Genomic DNA, 20,280 nt, shown 5'->3' on the forward strand with positions numbered 1-20,280 from the left:
TAAACTTCAATGTTGAGGCTTCCATCTTCCTCGATAAGCACCGCACAGTCCAGGAATGGTAACTTGTTATCTCTGGTGTCCTCCCTGGTAAAACGTATGTATTTATCCACTGAGTTAATGTGACGAGTGAAGGCTTCTACTTCTTGGGTTTTGATTTTGACCCAGGTGTCATCTACATATCTGTACCAGTGGCTAGGTGCCATCCCTTTGAAAGAACCAAGAGCTTTACTTTCCACTTCCTCCATGTAAAGGTTGGCTACAATGGGAGACACTGGGGAGCCCATGGCACATCCATGCTTCTGTCTGTAGAATCCATCATTGTATTTAAAATATGTTGTGGTAAGGCAGAGATCTAAAAGTGCACAAATCTGATCTGGGGTGAAGCTGGTTCTGTTCAGTAAGGAATCGTCTTCCTGTAGTCGTCTTCTGACGGTCTCCACTGCCTCAGTTGTAGGTATGCAAGTGAAAAGTGAAACCACATCAAAGGACACCATGGTTTCATCTGGATCCAGTACAAGATTCTGGACCTTGTTAGTAAAATCTGTAGAGTTTTCAATGTGGTGGGGTGTGATGCCAACAAGCGGTGATAAGATGGTGGCGAGGTGTTTGGAAATGTTGTAGGTGACCGAGTTTATACTGCTGATAATGGGTCGAAGTGGGACTCCTTCTTTGTGGATCTTTGGGAGTCCATAAATGCATGGAGTGGCTTCTCCAGGGTACAGGCGGTAGTAAGTGGGGCGGTCAATGGCTTTTTCCTTTTCAAGTTGTTGCAGGCAGCAAACAACTTTTTTCTTGTAGTTGCTTGTGGGATCACGTCTCAAGACCTCATAAGTATTGTTGTCACTGAGGAGTGTAGTAATTTTGTTGTGGTAATCCGATGAATTCAGCACAACCGTGCACCTCCCCTTGTCGGCTGGCAGTATGGTGATGTTTTGATCCTTGCTTAGGGCTGTGATGGCCTTCTTCTCCTGAATGGTGAGGTTGGATGGAGGAAGTCTTGCACTGGAAAGAGCGGCTGAAACTTTCATCCTGATCTGTTCTGCTACAGGATGAGAAAGTTTGTTATTTCTTATAGCGGTTTCTGTTGCTGTGATGAGGTCTACTATAGGAAGCTGTTGTGGGGCTATGGCAAAGTTGAGTCCTTTGGCTAGCACATTTTCTTCTGGTTTGGTGAGGACCCTGTCTGATAGGTTCTTCACCCACTTTCCTTGGTTTCCATTGCTTATCGTGTCGTCCTGTTTGTTAACAGATGAATGGTATGCCTTGGTTTGCAGAGTTTGAAATTTACGTAGTTGTCTTTCCTTGCCTTTGATGTGTTGTGCGAGCTGGGCTTTGTCCACAAATGTAGAAACTTCTTCTGCGATGGTGTGAGGTAAGAGTGATGAGAGTTTCTGCTGCGTCTGGTGGATTTTGTTCTGGAGTGCATCTATGGTGAAATGGACCTGTCTTATCCTTTCACTTAAAAGGTGGTTCTGTGCTCTCCATAGAATTTGGTCAGCTCTATGTCCTTTTACTGTGGACCCAAGGTGCAAACTCTTGGGAACCAGTCTGGACTGTCTGCATCTCAAGTTGAAACGAAAGTGGTTCCTACAACTGAGGCAGTGGAGACCGTCAGAAGACGACTACAGGAAGACGATTCCTTACTGAACAGAACCAGCTTCACCCCAGATCAGATTTGTGCACTTTTAGATCTCTGCCTTACCACAACATATTTTAAATACAATGATGGATTCTACAGACAGAAGCATGGATGTGCCATGGGCTCCCCAGTGTCTCCCATTGTAGCCAACCTTTACATGGAGGAAGTGGAAAGTAAAGCTCTTGGTTCTTTCAAAGGGATGGCACCTAGCCACTGGTACAGATATGTAGATGACACCTGGGTCAAAATCAAAACCCAAGAAGTAGAAGCCTTCACTCGTCACATTAACTCAGTGGATAAATACATACGTTTTACCAGGGAGGACACCAGAGATAACAAGTTACCATTCCTGGACTGTGCGGTGCTTATCGAGGAAGATGGAAGCCTCAACATTGAAGTTTACCGGAAGCCCACACACACAGACCAGTATCTCCTCTTTGACTCCCACCACCCTCTGGAACACAAACTTGGGGTGATCAGGACCCTACAACACCGTGCGGAAAGTGTTCCCTCTAAGGCAGAAGGGAAGCATAAGGAACACACACACATTAAGAAGGCCCTCAAAACATGCGGTTACCCCAACTGGGCCTTCATCAAATCAGCTAAGATGCACAGGAATGAAGGCCAAACACAAACTACAGAGAATGGGAAGGACAAGAGGAACAACATTGTCATCCCATATGTGTCAGGCTTGTCAGAGAAACTCAGAAGAATTTTCTCCAAGCATGACATCTCAGTATACTTCAAACCAAGTCACACCCTAAGACAAAAACTGGTTCATCCCAAGGACAAACCCGCCAAACACAAGATCAGCGATGTAGTGTATGCTGTTCAGTGCAGTGAAGAGTGCTCGGACCTCTACATTGGTGAAACCAAACAGCCTCTTCACAAACGAATGGCACAACATAGAAGAGCCACCTCGACAGGACAAGATTCAGCAGTACATCTGCATCTGAAGGAAAAAGGGCACTCTTTTGAGGATGCCAATGTTCACATTTTGGACAGGGAAAACAGATGGTTTGAAAGAGGAGTGAAAGAAGCCATCTATGTCCACTGTGAACAACCATCATTGAACAGAGGAGGTGGATTACGTCACCAACTTTCCCCCGCTTACAGTGCTGTCCTGAGCTCCCTTCCCAGACGTCTCAACCCCCATTCACACCTTTGTTCCAGTGACCTCAATAGGCCACAGGAAACAATGGAGCGGAGTCCTAAATTGGTTTCAACTGAAACCACTGATTAAATATGACCCACGCCCCCTTCACACCTGGGCACATGTGTTCACGCACATGATCAATAGAGGGTCATAACCACCTCCAGGGGACTACGCCCACAGGGGTTTAAATACCTGGGTCTCTCCACCATTTGGTTGAGAACTGAAGAAGCCTTTCGGATGAGAGGTGAAACATCTTCAAGAAACAAAAAGAAGTCCAGTCGCCTTTTTCAAGCTCCAGAGACTACTATGACCTGGATGACTGAGAATCTACACAGACACGTTGTTTATATAAGTAATTCAGCACTAATGAATGGTTAGCAGTGTCTAAAAATAGTGTTCCTCTTTATGTGTTAAGTAGCTTTCTGTCCATGGTATGCAGGCAGATAAAAATAAGAGTGAAAGAAGTAACAAAGAAAAAATCTCCCTGTCTCCACAGAACGGCAGCAGATTCTAAGAGGGGTCCAGAATATTGCAGTAAAAGCAGCCCGTCGGCGCTCCAAAGCGCTGGAGGTGGATGTCTTGCGGATACCTCCTGCAGCATCTCCCCTGGACCCCAAGAAGCAGAAGAGCAACCTTTCTTTAAGCGAAGCTCCCACTACAGGTTTGCCAATGAGGCGCGGCAGGCAGCCCAGCCCCGAGCTCAGACATGCCACTTCAGACGACAACCTGTCCAGCAGCACCGGGGAGGGGTCAGGCCTGCAGGTGACCTGGACACGCCCACGTAACCGTCAGGTGGTCCACAAGAACCAAACTCCCCGTGAGGCAGACTTTGAAGGTCGCCGCAAAAAAAGACGCTCACGCTCTTTCGAGGTCACAGGTCAAGCAGTGAGTATTTTTTTAGGTTTTCTATGTTAAGAATACAAAGCACAATTTTGAAGAAACCTTTGGTGTTCTTTTGATCCTGTCACCAGTCCTGTGAGCGATGTCTGATAACACTGATGTCTCTGTATGATCAGGCTTCTTTTTTTTCTTTCAAAGTTTCAACAAAAACAAAAGGACATAATGGACAAGATAAATGTGCAAATGTGTATGAATACCATCCATATTTATAACAAACACATACATAAAAAACGAAAGCAGAAAGGAAAGGTTCTACGAATCAGAGAAGTCTAAAGGTGCCATTTCTTCCACATGATTCAGAATCGGTTGCCAGGTGATGTAAAAGTTGTATGCACAACCTCTTACAGAATAGCAAATTTTTTCCAGAGTTATATGATGCATAAGGGCTCTAACACATGGAGCAAACGTTGGAGGAAATTTATCTTTCCGTGTGTGGACTGTAAGTCTCCTTGCTAAGAGGGTGGCAGATGCTATCATATTTTTGCTGCGTAAGCTAAGATTAAGTTCTAGTGGTACCATTCCAAATAACCCTTTAATGGCAAGAGATTCTATAGCTAATGCTAATAACAGGCAAAAAAAAAATTGAAGATTAATAGCCAGAAGTTGCTTAGTTTTGGACAAAGCCGAAACATATGAGAGTCGATGGTGATGATCTGCAGTGATCACAGTTGGGGTCTGTTTGGTGTAAATGTAGCCAGTCTTGCTTTGGACCAGTGTAATCTGTGGGGAATCTTAAATTTTATATCTCTGTGTTTTAGACAGATTGGAGAAATGTATCTTTTCTATTGCGGAGTCCTATATGCAGGGTTCGGACGGGTGCTGGAAATCCCTTAAAATACTTGGATTTTAATGTTGTGTTTTCAAGGTTTGAAAAGTGCTTGAATTTTGGATGTAGTGCTTGAAACTTCTTGAAATTGTGATGTTTTTTGTTGTTTTAAATTAAACACAAAACTGAATAGTTTGCTTATTCTCATAAGAGAAAAATGAGTCAGAAAGTCTAAAATGAAAATTTCTCTGCCTGGCCTGCACATCTGCATGTGACCCTGCCCCTCCCACCTTAGACAGAGTCACCATTTCAATGGGGGGATGGGGGAGGGGTGGGGATGGGGATGGGGGAGGGGTGGGGGGGCTGGAGCCTATCCCAGCTGTCATAGGGCGAGAGGCAGGGTACACCCTGAACAGGTCGCCAACCTGCCACAGGGCCAACACAGAGAAACCTTTCACACTCACATTCATTCACACCTATGGGTAATTTAGAGTAGTGAATTAACCTAACCCCAGTAAGTGCATGCCTTTGGAATGTGGGAGGAAACCGGAGTACCCGGAGGAAACCCACGCAAGCACGGGGAGAACATGCAGACTCCACACAGAGAGAGGGAGAGGCCTGAGCCAAGGTGGAATCAAACCCAGGCCTTCCAGATGGTATTCTAACTGTGAGGCAGCAGTGCTAACCACTGCGCCACCGTGCTGCCCCGGTCAAAAGGTCACACGTAAGAAAACACATAATCCGTGATTCTGTGAGCGCCGGTATTCATTCCTCGCGAGTAAATTCAACAACTCACGTGCGTAGAACTCAGCAGCCACGCGCACAAAGAAGCATCGCGCACACAACCGTCTGCCGTGCGTGCCCTGCTGCAGAGTCATGTGAGGAAAATTACGCACACAGAGCTGAATTGTTCACCTGTGAAAAAACTGAATTTTGACCGTTTGGGCAGAGCCTATGGAATCTAATGTGATTGGTCACTTTGATGGCTAGTTCAGGTTACTGCTAGACCGAGTTATACCGCAGCAGCAACATAAGAGCTGTTTTAAACCGGATTCACTCACAATCTGGAGAATAAAGTTTCCAGAATTAACTATCAGTAGTCATTATTTCCTGTCAAGTGACTTATGGCACAATACTATCTTTTTAATGTGATTAAAAAATGTGAAATCATTTTGACTATGTATTTGTATAAATATGTATCCCAGTGTTAATGTGCTGGAAAATCTTGAAATAGGACCGTGGACCTTGAAAGTGCTTCATAAGTGCTTCAATTTGATCCTGGAAAAGGTGTATGAACCCTGCATATGTTCTCAGGGAGTTTTAAATTTAAGTCTTCTTCCCATTGTTTTTTTAACTGCAGCAGGGATTTGTCATTACAAGAAACAAGCTGAGGAACGATCGCTAATGGCAGCCCCCGCTAGCAAACTGTGGTTATAGTGATCGTTCTGGTGGCTACAGCTCAAGGAAAGAAAAAATAACAGCTGACATTCTCTGCACAGCGAGCATAACGCACGCGCGCAGCAACATACATACTCACAGCACAGAACAATGGAGGCGTGGAAAAACTTGTCAGCGATGATCCACTCGTGTTAAATCATGTCTGAAATTTTCATTTGATCTTTGTTTTTCCTCTTACTTCTCCTCCCATTCATGCCAGTTGTCATTTAGATTTCTGCAACCCAGGAAATCAAGCGCGCGCACGACCGTAGGGAGATCAAACGTGTACATTGTGAACTGTCCGTGCTCTGTGGTAAATTGGAAATTGCAGTGAGAGGCACAAGCAGCGATAAAAGCAGTGATCTAGCCAGGGCGGAGTCCGCGGGGCGCCAAAAGTGAAGCTGTGAAATCCTCAGCCCGACACAGCGCCTGGCGATCAACCGCTAGCTAGAACACTGCTCAAGTGGTTGAACAATGCAAAATTTTTTTGATATACAAATCTTTTAAGAGGACTAATCCAGTCTTGGCCCAGGAGTTAAAAGAAGGATCTACAAGGCAGGGCTTAAACATGATATTGTTTGCCACGGGGCAGTCAATGATGGGTTGTTTAACAAAAATTTTCTTCTGTATTGTGACCACACTTTGGCATGTCTAACCACTGGGTTTGTTGTCTAGCTAAGGGTTCACTTGGTGGAAATGAAGAGCTAAGCAGGGCATGCAATGAAGCAGGTTCACACGATGACGTCTCTAATTGCAGCCATTTTGGAATATTATGGTCAAGTTGTAGAATATCTTGTGTAAATTTTTTGAGGTATTCATTTTGAGTTTTTCAATCTGAGCATTATATAATATAATCTGACCCCTTAGGTATGCTTCATTGACTCCCAGACTGTAAAGGACATTCCTGGGGTTTGATTACGTGCTAAATTTTATATCTGAGAGGAGTAGCGTATTGAAACAATAAGGGTGGTGGCTGACTTCTATGGTTGGTAGACACAAAGTAGTCACTAATGGGTATGAAAGAGTAGAAAAGAATAGGTTTTGACAAGCAATTGAAATGTCTTTACTGATTTTGATAGGTATGATCAGTCTTCTAAACTAACTGGTTCGGGTTGGGTTCTTTGTAGTATTAATGTTTCTTATGATTTAAAACCATTCTGTCGATTCAATTAAATTTTATTTATATAGCGCCAAATCACAACAAACAGTCGCCTCAAGGTGCTTTGTATTGTGGGTAAAGACCCTACAATAATACAGAGAAAACCCAACAGTCAAAACGACCCCCTATGAGCAGCACTTGGTGACAGTGGGAAGGAAAAACTCCCTTTAACAGGAAGAAACCTCCAGCAGAACCAGGCTCAGGGAGGGGGGGTCATCTGCTGAGGGGGGGCTGAGGGGAGAGAGACAGAGATTAATAATAACTAATGATTATAAACAGAGTAAAAAGAGGGGATTGAAAAGAAACACTCAGTGCATCATGGGAACCCCCCAGCAGCTTAGGCCTATTCTCCTTTCTGTGTACTGTGTTGGTATATATGCGGTCACTTATGGGTGGATATTGTGAGAATTTTGTTTGGAAAATCAGTTGATTGATTATTTTTCCATCTTACTTGCAGGTCCCTCAAACCAAGACGAGCACAGCTCAGAGGTTTCGCCCTCTGGACAGCATATCAGACCCTCATCTCCACATTAACGGTCAGCCCCAGGCCTCCATGCTACGTCCCCAGTACCGAGGGGTCCCTCCTCTCGCCAAAGTCAGGCCTCCTCACAGCAGCCTGCAAACAGGTAAACTACTGCCACTGCCCTCGTGGAGATGGTGGTATTCCTCTTTCATCCCTCATGATCATTGCACTATTCATTCTGTTCTCTCTCTTGATAGGCTCAAATGCGGAGTCCTGCACGGCCAATAACCTGAAGCGAGGGCCCCAGCTACGGCAGCCCCAGCCCCTCCTCTACATCACCACCACAGGCATGGGTGCCCAACGCACACGCAGACACTGAGCTGGCACTGGCCATGACTCCCAACACCAGCACTAACACCAAACACAACTGAGCCTGGAGGGGGAGCCCCCTCCTTATCAGAGATCTGAGAGCACGTAACCTCAATAAAATGAAGACTTAGTCCCTCAGTGAGTGACATTACGCAAAATTGTGACAGTATGGCGCTGGATATCTTCACACAAGTCTCCTTTGTGCCTGTTGCTGTGGCCACTGAGGGTCAAGTGTTTCCTTTAGCTCGCTGTCATTCTGAATCAAGTCAGGAACATATCAAGTGTGTTCATGTTTCTTATGAGTGTAAAGGTTCAGTGCTTGTTATGAACAGTGAATGATTGGTGTTAATGGGCCTCACAGCAGTGATGTGAATAACAGTCCAAGGAAAAGTATGGATATATTAAAATTGACAATATTACACAAATGCTGATGTTTAAAACGTAAAATGAGCCATGGCCTGCAGCTAAAGTGTTTCAACAGCAATATTTTAGTAGTGAGTTTATTTCAACATGACACACTGATTTATGAGAAAAAAGAAATCTTGATTATTGTGCTCGTCAGACTTCAAGTTGTATACCCCAGGTCTGCCTTTTCTTACCCACAATACACTCTTTAAGTGTCATGTTTGTGCAGATAGTAAAAGATTTTTTTTGTTTTTCAGATTAGCTAGTTGTGGTTTCAGTGAAATATTTAACTGTTGCCTTTTACTTTTTCATTCACATTTTTCATAATTGTAACTTTCTATTCTTTATTTTGTACTTTTTTTTTATTTGTACCAAAATGAATTTAAATAAAATATTTTTTAAGAAAGTCTTCTGTTTGCTGTGTTTTGTCATTGTCATGTTATTAACTTTTTTCTTTCCCAGAAAACACTATAACATCATGAGAATACAATTTTTTCAATCCTCAACACTGTCTTGTGATCTCTTGTGTAATATGTCCAATGGAGGCAGCACGATGGCCACAGCTGGTTTCTTCTGTAATGGTATTTTTATACCCCATTGTTAAGCTAATCTTTGCATGTGCACCTTGGAAAATGCAGGTGATTTTTTAAAAATACTTTATTTATAATTTCTCAGAATCAAACAAATGAAGGAGATAAAAAAGAAAAAACATTAAAAGCAAAACAAAAAAATTGTGAAAACAGTGTCAGCCTGTGAGTATATTGACAAGAGGATACAAAATGTGTGTCAGTCCAAAGTGGGAAATTAAGCGCGAGACAGAGACCTAAGGGACAACAGTTCAAAGAACAATGTGGTACAGACAGTGCACCATTAAAAAAAATAAAAACAGTTCTGAATGGTCAGAGTAATCCTTTTGGCCCATTATGTTCTATGTACCTACTGAAAGGACCCCACACATCAAGGAACTTATGCTGAGTGTCTGACAGAGAAGATTCAAATCTCTTCGAGATAAATACAGGAGACCATATCATTAAGCCATGTTTTGAAAGGGGTGGGGTGGTGGATTTCCATTCCCTCAGAATAACCCCCTAACGACCACCAAACCAAACAAGAGCCTGCTGGACAGGCATGGGAAGTGTAAGAGAAAAATTAGAGCAACCCAGAATAATCAAATGGTTGTTAGGAATGAAGTGTCTGCCATAAACGTTACTGTAAAATTCAAATATCTTGCACCAGAAGTCCATAAGTTTAGGACAGGAGCAGAAAAGGTGGCCCAGAGTCCCATCATCTAATTTACATTTGTCACAAATTGGAGAGACACAAGGAAATAGTTTCAGTCTAGAATTGATGGAACAGGTTTTGATTTTCGACAGACCCGTCCCACAGCTCATCTGAGATTTCACCGAGTACGTCAGAAGACCAGGCATCTTTTATATGGTTAGAGGAGGAGATGTACTGAAAAATGATAAATTAACTGTGTAGAGTGTTGGGATCTGTTTTCCAATCCTACTTTAAAAATCTTTACTTTGTTTAAAACTTCCAATACAGTGATCCCACCCAGGTTCGTTGATGGTGAAAAGAAACACACAGGTCATGCAAATACTCACGTCATAATATGAACATTTATTCAAGCATTAATTAACAGAGTTTATGACATAAAACATGTTTTAATCAGATATATCTGAGAGACTGGATCAGGCCTTACCTCTATATCTCTCTGCCTCACCTAGTCTGAACTTCTCACTGCCCGTCCTCTGATTACATGCCCCATCCTCCACTAATTTATAAACTAATATAAATCATACAAGTAATTGCTAGCAAACACAACTAATACACATAATGCTAAACAGTTTGTCTCCCTACAATCCCCCTTTTGATCCCAATTAAGGGATCATACCAAAAACCTCTGCATCTCAATGAGATCAGGATCCTCTTGGCCATCCTGTTTTAACAGGGACATCATATAAGGTGATTGATGTTTCTCTTCTACAGCCGAAATGATGAGCCGATTACATAAAGAATGGACACATGGTATGCAGCAACAGCCACAAATTACTAATATGGCAATAAATGTGGCGACCAATAGCATTATAGACAGTATAAGGCCTTTCCATTGACCAAACATCCAAAACATCCATTCATCTAGGGGATTATCAAGGCCCTGAGTATGTTTCTCTTGAATGATCCACACCTAGAGTTAGATACAATACCTTTGGACTGGAATGTGTGCTAGGAAAAAAAAACCCTCCAGCCATACTATCAATACTTAGCACAACGGGGTTAACTCCCTGCTGTCCTGTTATTCCAAGATGGCGCTGGTGAGGTCAGCAGCCGTCGTACCTGCTCCTACGCTTTGTTTGTATATATTAGGTTTAGCTCTAATTTTGGACTTTATAATTCCGCCTGCTCTGTGTCATATCACGTATGACAGACAGACTCTTTTTAATATCAGAATACAGCACTCTGGCTGTATTCTGACACCTTTTTCTCCCGACCCGACTTGGCCTCGGGAGATACTGCGTTTCCAGTGGGCCAGCTCAAACAAAGGACGGACCAGGTCACGGACAAGGCCCCGAGGGAAAAGAGCCGGCGTAAGAGAGAGGCTGAGGCGCAGAGCGCACCAAACGCCACTGCCGAGCATCCTGTTGGCTAATGTCCAGTCACTGGATAACAAGCTGGACGAACTCAGGGCCAGGATACAGTTTCAGAGGGACATAAGGGACTGCAACATCATCTGTCTCACGGAGACATGGCTGACTCCCCTCATACCGGACCACGCCGTACAGCCGTCGGAGTTCTTCAGTGTTCATCGCACGGACAGAACGAGTGAGTCTGGAAAATCAAGAGGAGGAGGTGTGTGCCTAATGATTAATAACAACTGGTGTGACAGTAGGAATGTTGTCCTTCTGAAACAATCATGTTCACCTAACCTGGAGCTCCTAACCCTGAAATGCCGTCCCCACTACCTGCCCCGCGAGTTTACTTCGGTCATCTTCAGCGCCGTCTATATTCCACCTCAGGCGGACACAAACACTGCACTATCCGAGCTACATGAGGCTATTTCCACCTATCAGGCTAACCAGCGTGATGCGGCTCTCATCGTAGCCGGGGACTTTAACAGTGCAAACTTGAAAAAGCTGATACCGGAATTGATTCAACACATCGACTGCCCCACCAGAGGAGAGAGGACCCTAGACCACTGCTATTCTCCATTCAAAGATGGCTACAAAGCAAAGCCTCTTCCGCCTTTTGGGAAGTCTGACCACACCTCTGTCTTTCTCATGCCGAAATACAAACAACGGCTCAGGCAGGAACCCCCTGCTGTGAGAGAAGTGACACGGTGGTCTGATCAAACAGAGGCCGCTCTGCAGGGTGCGTTGGATTCAACCGACTGGGACATGTTTCGCAGCAGCGCGGGCGGAGACATCGAGGAGTTTACGGAAACTGTTGTGGGATTTATTGGGAAAGTTGTTGAAGACACTTCACTTAGGAGGACCATCAGGACTTTTCCCAACCAGAAGCCGTGGGTGGATAAATCTGTCCGCGACGCCCTGAGGTCCCGCACCGTTGCCTACAACTCCGGCCTCGCCTCTGGGAACATGGAGGACTACAAGGTTGCATCATACAACGTCCGCAGAGCGGTGAAAGAGGCTAAACATCGCTACGGCCGCAGACTGGAACAGCAACTACAACAGTCTGACCCCAGGGGACTGTGGCAGGGACTACGCACCATCACGGACTACAAAGCACCACACACACACCCGGTGAGTGCCGACGCTTCTCTGGCTGATGAACTCAACATCTTCTTTGCGCGCTTTGAGTCGGGAAGCCGACAGCCCGCTGCGCTCCCGGCCGGAGGGGCGGAGACACTCACTGTGACGGAGCGCGACGTGAGGAGGGCGTTTAGACGTGTAAACACCAGGAAAGCGGCTGGACCAGACGGTATTAGTGGACGTGTCCTTAAGACCTGCGCTGACCAGCTGGCACCCGTGTTTACACTGATATTCAACCTCTCACTGAAACTGTGTGTGATTCCCACCTGCTTTAAAAAGTCCATCATAGTCCCTGTCCCAAAGAAACCACACCCCAGCAGCCCCAATGACTTCAGGCCCATAGCACTCACCTCTGTGGTGATGAAGTGTTTTGAGAGACTCATCAAGACATTCATCACCTCCTCACTGCCCACCACCCTCGACCCACTACAGTTTGCATACCGGCCAGACAGATCCACAGATGACGCCATATCCTTCCTCCTCCACAAGACCCTTTCACACATAGACACTGGTAAGGGGAACTATGTGAGAGTGCTGTTTGTAGATTACAGCTCAGCATTCAACACCATAGTTCCCTCCAGGCTGGTCTCTAAGCTGCTGGACCTGGGCCTGGGCCCATCCCTGTGCAGGTGGGTTCACAGCTTCCTGACCAGCAGACCACAGGTGGTACGAGTGGGTCACCTCACCTCATCCTCCCTCACCCTCAACACTGGATCCCCCCAAGGCTGTGTGCTCAGCCCTCTGCTGTACTCACTGTACACCCATGACTGCGAGGCCACGTCAGAGTCCAACGTCATCATCAAGTTTGCTGACGACACTGCTGTTGTGGGACTAATCTCTCACAATGAGGAGACAGCCTACAGGAGAGAGGTCTCCCGCCTGGAGAACTGGTGCCAGGAGAACCACCTCCTGCTCAACGTCAGCAAAACAAAGGAACTGATCATGGACTTCAGCAGGAAGCAGCAGAGGGACTACCATCCACTTGTCATCAGTGGTGCTGAGGTGGAAAGAGTGGACACCTTCAAATACCTGGGAGTGACCATCTCACAGGACCTGTCCTGGACTCATCACATAAACATCACTGTGAAGAAGGCCAGACAGCGTCTCTACCTCCTCAGGCGGCTGAGAGACTTCAAGCTCCCACTCAAGGTGCTCAGGAACTTTTACACCTGCACCATTGAGCGCATCATGCGTGGGAGCATCACCACCTGGATGGGAAACTGCACCAAGCAGGACTTCATGGCCCTAAAAAGGGTGGTTCGTTCAGCTGAACGGACCATCAGAACCACCCTCCCCAACCTGCAGGACATTTACACCAAGCAGTGCAGGCTGAGGGCCATGAAGATCCTAAAACAGCCCAGCCACCCCGGACACTCTCTCTTCTCCCTGCTCCCATCAGGCCGGCGTTACCGCTGCCTGAGGACTAAGACTGAAAGGTTGAAGAAGAGTTTTTACCCACAAGCCATCCGTCTGCTCAACTCTGAGCCCTAACTGGACCATTATTGCACAGTGTAAATATTATAATTTAAAAAGTGTGTATAGTGTATAGTATATAGAGTATAGTGTATAGTGTGAATTACTTTTTTTTAATTTTTATTCTTCTTATTTATATGTGTGTGTATATAAGGTTGCAGGTACAAAATACATTTCACTGTGCATTGTACTGTGTATAACTGTGCATGTGACAAATAAACACTATCTTATCTTATCCTGATTCCTGTAGCTGGTTTCTTTGAAATTTAATCTGACCAGCTTTGTTTTCTGGGCCATAATGATAATTCAGGGTCACACTGGCTCCAGTGGTACCACGTGTCTCCTTTTCCGTCCAGCCGGACAGCAAGTGACGTCCTTTCTACCACCTTGTACAGCCCTGTCCACCTTGGAGCCGACGACTTCCTCTTTATGACTTTCAGCAAGACCCAATCTGCTGTGTGTGAGTCTACTTGGTCTCTTGGTAGGTTTCTCTCCTTCACCTGCAACGCAAAAGCTGACACCAAAGCTTTAAGTTCATCATAATATGGCTGATACTGATATCTGTCAACATTCCTTGGTAACCTTGGGACACCACTGGGAGCAGGAAACTGTCATCCTGTTAATAACTCATAAGCCGTGAAGCCAGTGGCTTGGTTTATAGAGCTACTCACTGCCATTAATGCTAGCAGGAGTGCTTCTACCCAGTTCAAATTTGTATGTGCACATACCTTGGCCAATTTAGTTTTGAGGTTTTGATTCATCCTTTCAACCTTACCCTAGGACTGCGGGTGGTACACTGACCCAAATGCATATTTAATTCCTAGTGCCTGCTCAACATGTTGCAAATCTTGATTACGGAAATGAGTGCCATTATCAGATCTAATCTTTCTAGGAAAGCCATATCGGGGGATGTAGTGGTTTATCAGGCACTTCACAACCGTCTTACTGTCTTTCTTCTTAGCTGGCCAAGCTAGCGCCAGTAAATACCGGTACCCTTGCACTCTTTCCCCCATGTCTGTATAATCAATACTTACTTTTACTCCTGGACTTACCTGTATGGGACATGCTCCCATGTGTGGCTTTACAGTTGGTCTGGGGTATTACTGGGTGCATATTTTTGCACTCTCTTCCATAATTTCTCACCATATAAGGGTTTTTTTTAAGATTAAGATAGTGTTTATTTGTCACATGCACAGTTATACACAGTACAATGCACAATGAAATGTATTTTGTACCTGCAACCATATATACACACACATATAAATAAGAAGAATAAAAATAAAAAAAAGGTAATTCACACTATACACTATACTCTATATACTATACACTATACACACTTTTTAAATTATAATATTTACACTGTGCAATAATGGTCCAGTTAGGGCTCAGAGTTGAGCAGACGGATGGCTTGGGTTAGGGTTAGGGGTTAGGTTTGTAAAATATATCTCAAAGGCTCTCCCCACCTCGTCCGACGACTCGGCAGTTGAATGGAGAGCCAGCGGCATGCACGGGCCGTCGCACGTCACGTTGCACCCCAGTCACTGCTATGTCCAGCCCGACTTCTCCACTTCCATCTGTTACTGTGGTTTCAATTGAGGGTTTGTCACCCATTCTATTTTCCTGAGTTCAGTATTCTAGAGGGGTTTTCCACCTTTCCGTCCATCTGTTTTATTTCCCTATTTTATCTGTTTTAATTAGCTAGTTAGTTTTTTATGTATCCAGATATTGGTGTTAAGCTAAAGGATAATCTTGATCGAAATTTGGAGGCACATCGTCAGTAGTGGACCCTGGGATCATCGGGCGTTTCGGCCATTATCACTAGACACCCTCACCCAAGGGAGGCCCAGCCGGGCGTGATCAAGACCCGGTGTGTGTCTCCTAGCCAATCTGGTGTTATTTGGTTGATTCGTTAGGTCCATTTGATCTCTCTTTTTTAGTTTTTACCCATCTGGTATTAGGTTTAGTCGGGTTTATGATAGGTATCAGTTCTGATTTCAAGTATCCGGTTCCGAATCCAATCGGGGTTTTTTGGTGTTGTAGACCAGGCAGGGTCATTGTTTTGCCGGTTTTCAAAGGATCCTCGGTTCGGAGTTACACAATTGAGTTGTGTTTTTGAGTTTTCCTTTCTGGTATTTGAATAGATCGGAATCATGGTAAGTATCCGGTTTTTTTAGGTTGTTGATCAACATTTAGGTTAGGGTTAGGGCTAAAGGCCCATGGTTGGGACCAAGGTCAGGGGGTTAGGGCTTAGGGCTTAGGGCCCAGGGTTAGGGTTAGGGCTTAGGGCCCAGGGTTAGGGGTAAGAATTAGGCTGAGAAAAAGAGAGAGGGCAGAAGGGAGACAGAGCCAGGGTGGGGCCACCTGATCTGGTGTACGTCCACCCCCGCCGGACCGGGCTGACGCTCTGCCTCCCTCTACTCACCCCATTAGCCGGGGGGATAGGAGAGGAAGGAGAGCAAGAATAGGTCCTATCATTAGTGCAGAGGAGTTGGGAAGAAGGTAGAAAGGAGGCAGAGCCAAGGTGGGGCCACCCGAATGGGTTAACGTCCACCCCCGCCGGACCGGGCTGTCGCTCTGCCTCCCCCTACTCACCCCGTTAAAAGGAGGGGAAGGAGAGCAAGAATAGTCCCTATCACTATTTGCAGAAGAGAGTAGTTTCCTGTGTCCCTTATATTCCAGGTGGTGGGGTTATCCCTTATGGTCCTGGTTTTAAAGTGTAGCCCCGCCCAGGTCCAGTCCGGTTGCCCGGTCCCCAGGAGGCCCTGAGACAACCACAGGTTCCGGACCAGACTCTGAGCAGGGGCCATCGTTATCAACATGTACCTTGTCTCGGAGTGTCCGGAAATCCAAATAGGTGCAGTTCTCAATCTCAATCTTGATTTGGTTTGGGTTTGGAGTAAGTCTGGGGGGACTCTGGATTTTCGGGGAACACGCTTATCCGAAAGGCTCAGGCTAGGTTAGGTTTGTGAAATATATCTCAAAGGCTCTCCCCACCTGGTCCGACGACTCGGTAGTTGAATGGAGAGCCAGCGGCATGCACGGGCCGTCGCACGTCACGTTGCACCCCAGTCACTGCTATGTCCAGCCCGACTTCTCCACTTCCATCTGTTACTGTGGTTTCAATTGAGGGTTTGTCACCCATTCTATTTTCCTGAGTTCAGTATTCTAGAGGGGTTTTCCACCTTTCCGTCCATCTGTTTTATTTCCCTATTTTATCTGTTTTAATTAGCTAGTTAGTTTTTTATGTATCCAGATATTGGTGTTAAGCTAAAGGATAATCTTGATCGAAATTTGGAGGCACATCGTCAGTAGTGGACCCTGGGATCATCGGGCGTTTCGGCCATTATCACTAGACACCCTCACCCAAGGGAGGCCCAGCCGGGCGTGATCAAGACCCGGTGTGTGTCTCCTAGCCAATCTGGTGTTATTTGGTGGATTCGTTAGGTCCATGTGATCTCTGTCTTTTAGTTTTTACCCATCTGGTATTAAGTTTAGTCGGGTTTATGATAGGTATCAGTTCTGATTTCAAGTATCCGGTCTTGAATCCAATCTGGGTTTAGTTTTTGTAGACCAGGCAGGGTCATTGTTTTGCCGGTTTTCAAAGGATCCTCGGTTCGGAGTTACACAATTGAGTTGTGTTTTTGAGTTTTCCTTTTTGGTATTTGAATAGATCGGAATCCTGGTAAGTATCCGGTTTTTTTAGGTTGTTGATCAACATTTAGGTTAGGGTTAGGGCTAAAGGCCCATGGTTGGGACCAAGGTCAGGGGGTTAGGGTTAGGGCTTAGGGCCCAGGGTTAGGGTTAGGGCTTAGGGCCCAGGGTTAGGGGTAAGAATTAGGCTGAGAAAAAGAGAGAGGGGAGAGGGGAGGCAGAGCCAGGGTGGGGCCACCTGAACGGGTGAGCGTCCACCCCCGCCGGACCGGGCTGTCGCTCTGCCCCCCTCTACTCACCCCGTCATCCGGGGGGAGAAAGGAGAGGAAGGAGAGCAAAAATAGTCCCTATCATTAGTGCAGAGGAGTTGGGAGGAAGGTAGAAAGGAGGCAGAGCCAAGGTGGGGCCACCCGAATGGGTTAACGTCCACCCCCGCCGGACCGGGCTGTCGCTCTGCCTCCCCCTACTCACCCCGTTAAAAGGAGGGGAAGGAGAGCAAGAATAGTCCCTATCACTATTTGCAGAGAGTAATTTCCTGTGTCCCTTATATTCCAGGTGGTGGGGTTATCCCTTATGGTCCTGGTTTTAAAGTGTAGCCCCGCCCAGGTCCAGTCCGGTTGCCCGGTCCCCAGGAGGCCCTGAGACAACCACAGGTTCCGGACCAGACTCTGAGCAGGGGCCATCGTTATCAACATGTACCTTGTCTCGGAGTGTCCGGAAATCCAAATAGGTGCAGTTCTCAATCTCAATCTTGATTTGGTTTGGGTTTGGAGTAAGTCTGGGGGGACTCTGGATTTTCGGGGAACACGCTTATCCGAAAGGCTCAGGCTAGGTTAGGTTTGTGAAATATATCTCAAAGGCTCTCCCCACCTGGTCCGACGACTCGGTAGTTGAATGGAGAGCCAGCGGCATGCACGGGCCGTCGCACGTCATCGTTGAACCCCATTCACTGCTATGTCCAGCCCGACTTCTCCACTTCCATCTGTTACTGTGGTTTCAATTGAGGGTTTGTCACCCATTCTATTTTCCTGAGTTCAGTATTCTAGAGGGGGTTTCCACCTTTCCGTCCATCTGTTTTATTTCCCTATTTTGTCTGTTTTAATTAGCTAGTTAGTTTTTTATGTATCCAGATAGTGGTGTTAAGCTAAAGGATAATCTTAATCGAAATTTGGAGACACATCATCAGTAGTGGACCCTGGGATCATCGGGCGTTTCGGCCATTATCACTAGACACCCTCACCCAAGGGAGGCCCAGCCGGGCGTGATCAAGACCCGGTGTGTGTCTCCTAGCCAATCTGGTGTTATTTGGTGGATTCGTTAGGTCCATGTGATCTCTGTCTTTTAGTTTTTACCAATCTGGTATTAAGTTTAGTCGGGTTTATGATAGGTATCAGTTCTGATTTCAAGTATCCGGTTCCGAATCCAATCGGGGTTTTTTGGTGTTGTAGACCAGGCAGGGTCATTGTTTTGCCGGTTTTCAAAGGATCCTCGGTTCGGAGTTACACAATTGAGTTGTGTTTTTGAGTTTTCCTTTTTGGTATTTGAATAGATCGGAATCATGGTAAGTATCCGGTTTTTTTAGGTTGTTGATCAACATTTAGGTTAGGGTTAGGGCTAAAGGCCCATGGTTGGGACCAAGGTCAGGGGGTTAGGGTTAGGGCTTAGGGCCCAGGGTTAGGGTTAGGGCTTAGGGCCCAGGGTTAGGGGTAAGAGGGTTAGGGGGTTAGGGTTAGGGTTAGGGTTAGGGTAGGGTTAGGGTTAGGGTTAGGGTTAGGGTTAGGGTAGGGGGTTAGGGTTAGGGTTAGGTTTTGTGATAGAATTAGGGGTCCCAGCCTTGCCGGGTCCCCTAATATGCACGGGCCATCGTGGGACAGGTGGCTAGTGCCCCCTAGTCAAAAAATTGCCCATTCTTGGGTTGTAATATGGCCATTGTGATTTCCTTGAGCCCGTCGCGACGTTTCGGCCTCTCTTGGCCTTCTTCAGGCTCGGACTCAAGGTCTGTTCCCAGTTCTTGGGTTTATATACTCTCCCTTCTTATGTTTTTTTCGTTCTGTTTTTTTTCCGTTCTGTTTTTTTCGTAAACTTTTGCTTGTATTCCCTTTCTATTCCTCTGTTGTTTTTCTTTACTCTTTTTTTCTCTTTTTCTTATTCTCTTCTTTTCTGGCACCCCCTTTGTCTGCCCTTTTGGCTCACTAACTTCCTGTTCCTTTGTTTTTTATTTTGGCCTTTGTTACTTTACTTTTTTTGTTGCTTGGCCTTTCTTATCTTTTTCTTTATGGCACCCCCAGTGTCTGCCCGACTTGGGCTCCCCTACTTGTCTTTTGTGTTTGTATTTTCCTATTTTTCTTTGACTTTCTGTTTGTCTTTTCCATTTCCCACTTTTGGTTTTGATGTTCCTGTTTTTTTTAGAGATGTCCCAATCTAGGGTTAGGGTTGGATTAGGGGTAGGATAGGGGTAGGGGTAGTTTAGATGTGCCCAATCTAGGGTTAGGGTTAGGGTTGGGGTTAGGGTTAGGGCCCAGGGAGAGAGTGGTTAGGGTTAGGGTTATCTAACCGGCAGGTCTGTCCCTTCACCTTGTGACCCCCTCAAAAATTGTCCCCCATTTTCCCTTTCTTTCCTCTGTTTCTGTGCTCCTTTCTTTGTCTTTATTCGCTCCTTTTTTGGTTTTTTTCTTTAAAAGAAAAATTATCCTCCATTTCCCCTTTCTTTTCTCTGTTTCTGTGCTCTTTTCTTTGTCTTTATTCTTCCTTTTTTTTGGTTTTAAGTGTTTGGGGGCACCACCCATCCCACGAGGCACTGGCTGGTTAGGTTTTGTGATAGAACTAGGGGTCCCAGCCTTGCCGGGTCCCCTAATATGCACGGGCCATCGTGGGACAGGTGGCTAGTGCCCCCTAGTCAAAAAATTGCCCATTCTTGGGTTGTAATATGGCCATTGTGATTTCCTTGAGCCCGTCGCGACGTTTCGGCCTCTCTTGGCCTTCTTCAGGCTCGGACTCAAGGTCTGTTCCCATTTCTTGGGTTTATATACTCTCCCTTCTTATGTTTTTTTCGTTCTGTTTTTTTTCCGTTCTGTTTTTTCGGAACTTTT

At 45.8% G+C, this 20,280-nt stretch overlaps 1 protein-coding gene across 1 annotated transcript in view; it reads left to right on the forward strand.

Moving 5' to 3' along the window:
• kif19 (kinesin family member 19) overlaps window positions 1–8,621 on the forward strand; it is a 58,734-nt gene extending 50,113 nt beyond the window's left edge. Inside the window, exons 17-19 of the mRNA XM_030744882.1 lie at window positions 3,292–3,680; window positions 7,515–7,683; window positions 7,778–8,621. Of these exons, the coding sequence (XP_030600742.1) occupies window positions 3,292–3,680; window positions 7,515–7,683; window positions 7,778–7,899 (680 nt within the window). The 3' untranslated portion in view covers window positions 7,900–8,621. The remainder of the gene's footprint in view (window positions 1–3,291; window positions 3,681–7,514; window positions 7,684–7,777) is intronic.
• The last annotated feature ends 11,659 nt before the right edge of the window (window positions 8,622–20,280 follow it).

This window comes from Archocentrus centrarchus, chromosome 2, assembly GCF_007364275.1.
Source record: "Archocentrus centrarchus isolate MPI-CPG fArcCen1 chromosome 2, fArcCen1, whole genome shotgun sequence".
In the NCBI taxonomy this organism is placed as follows: Eukaryota; Metazoa; Chordata; class Actinopteri; order Cichliformes; family Cichlidae; genus Archocentrus; species Archocentrus centrarchus.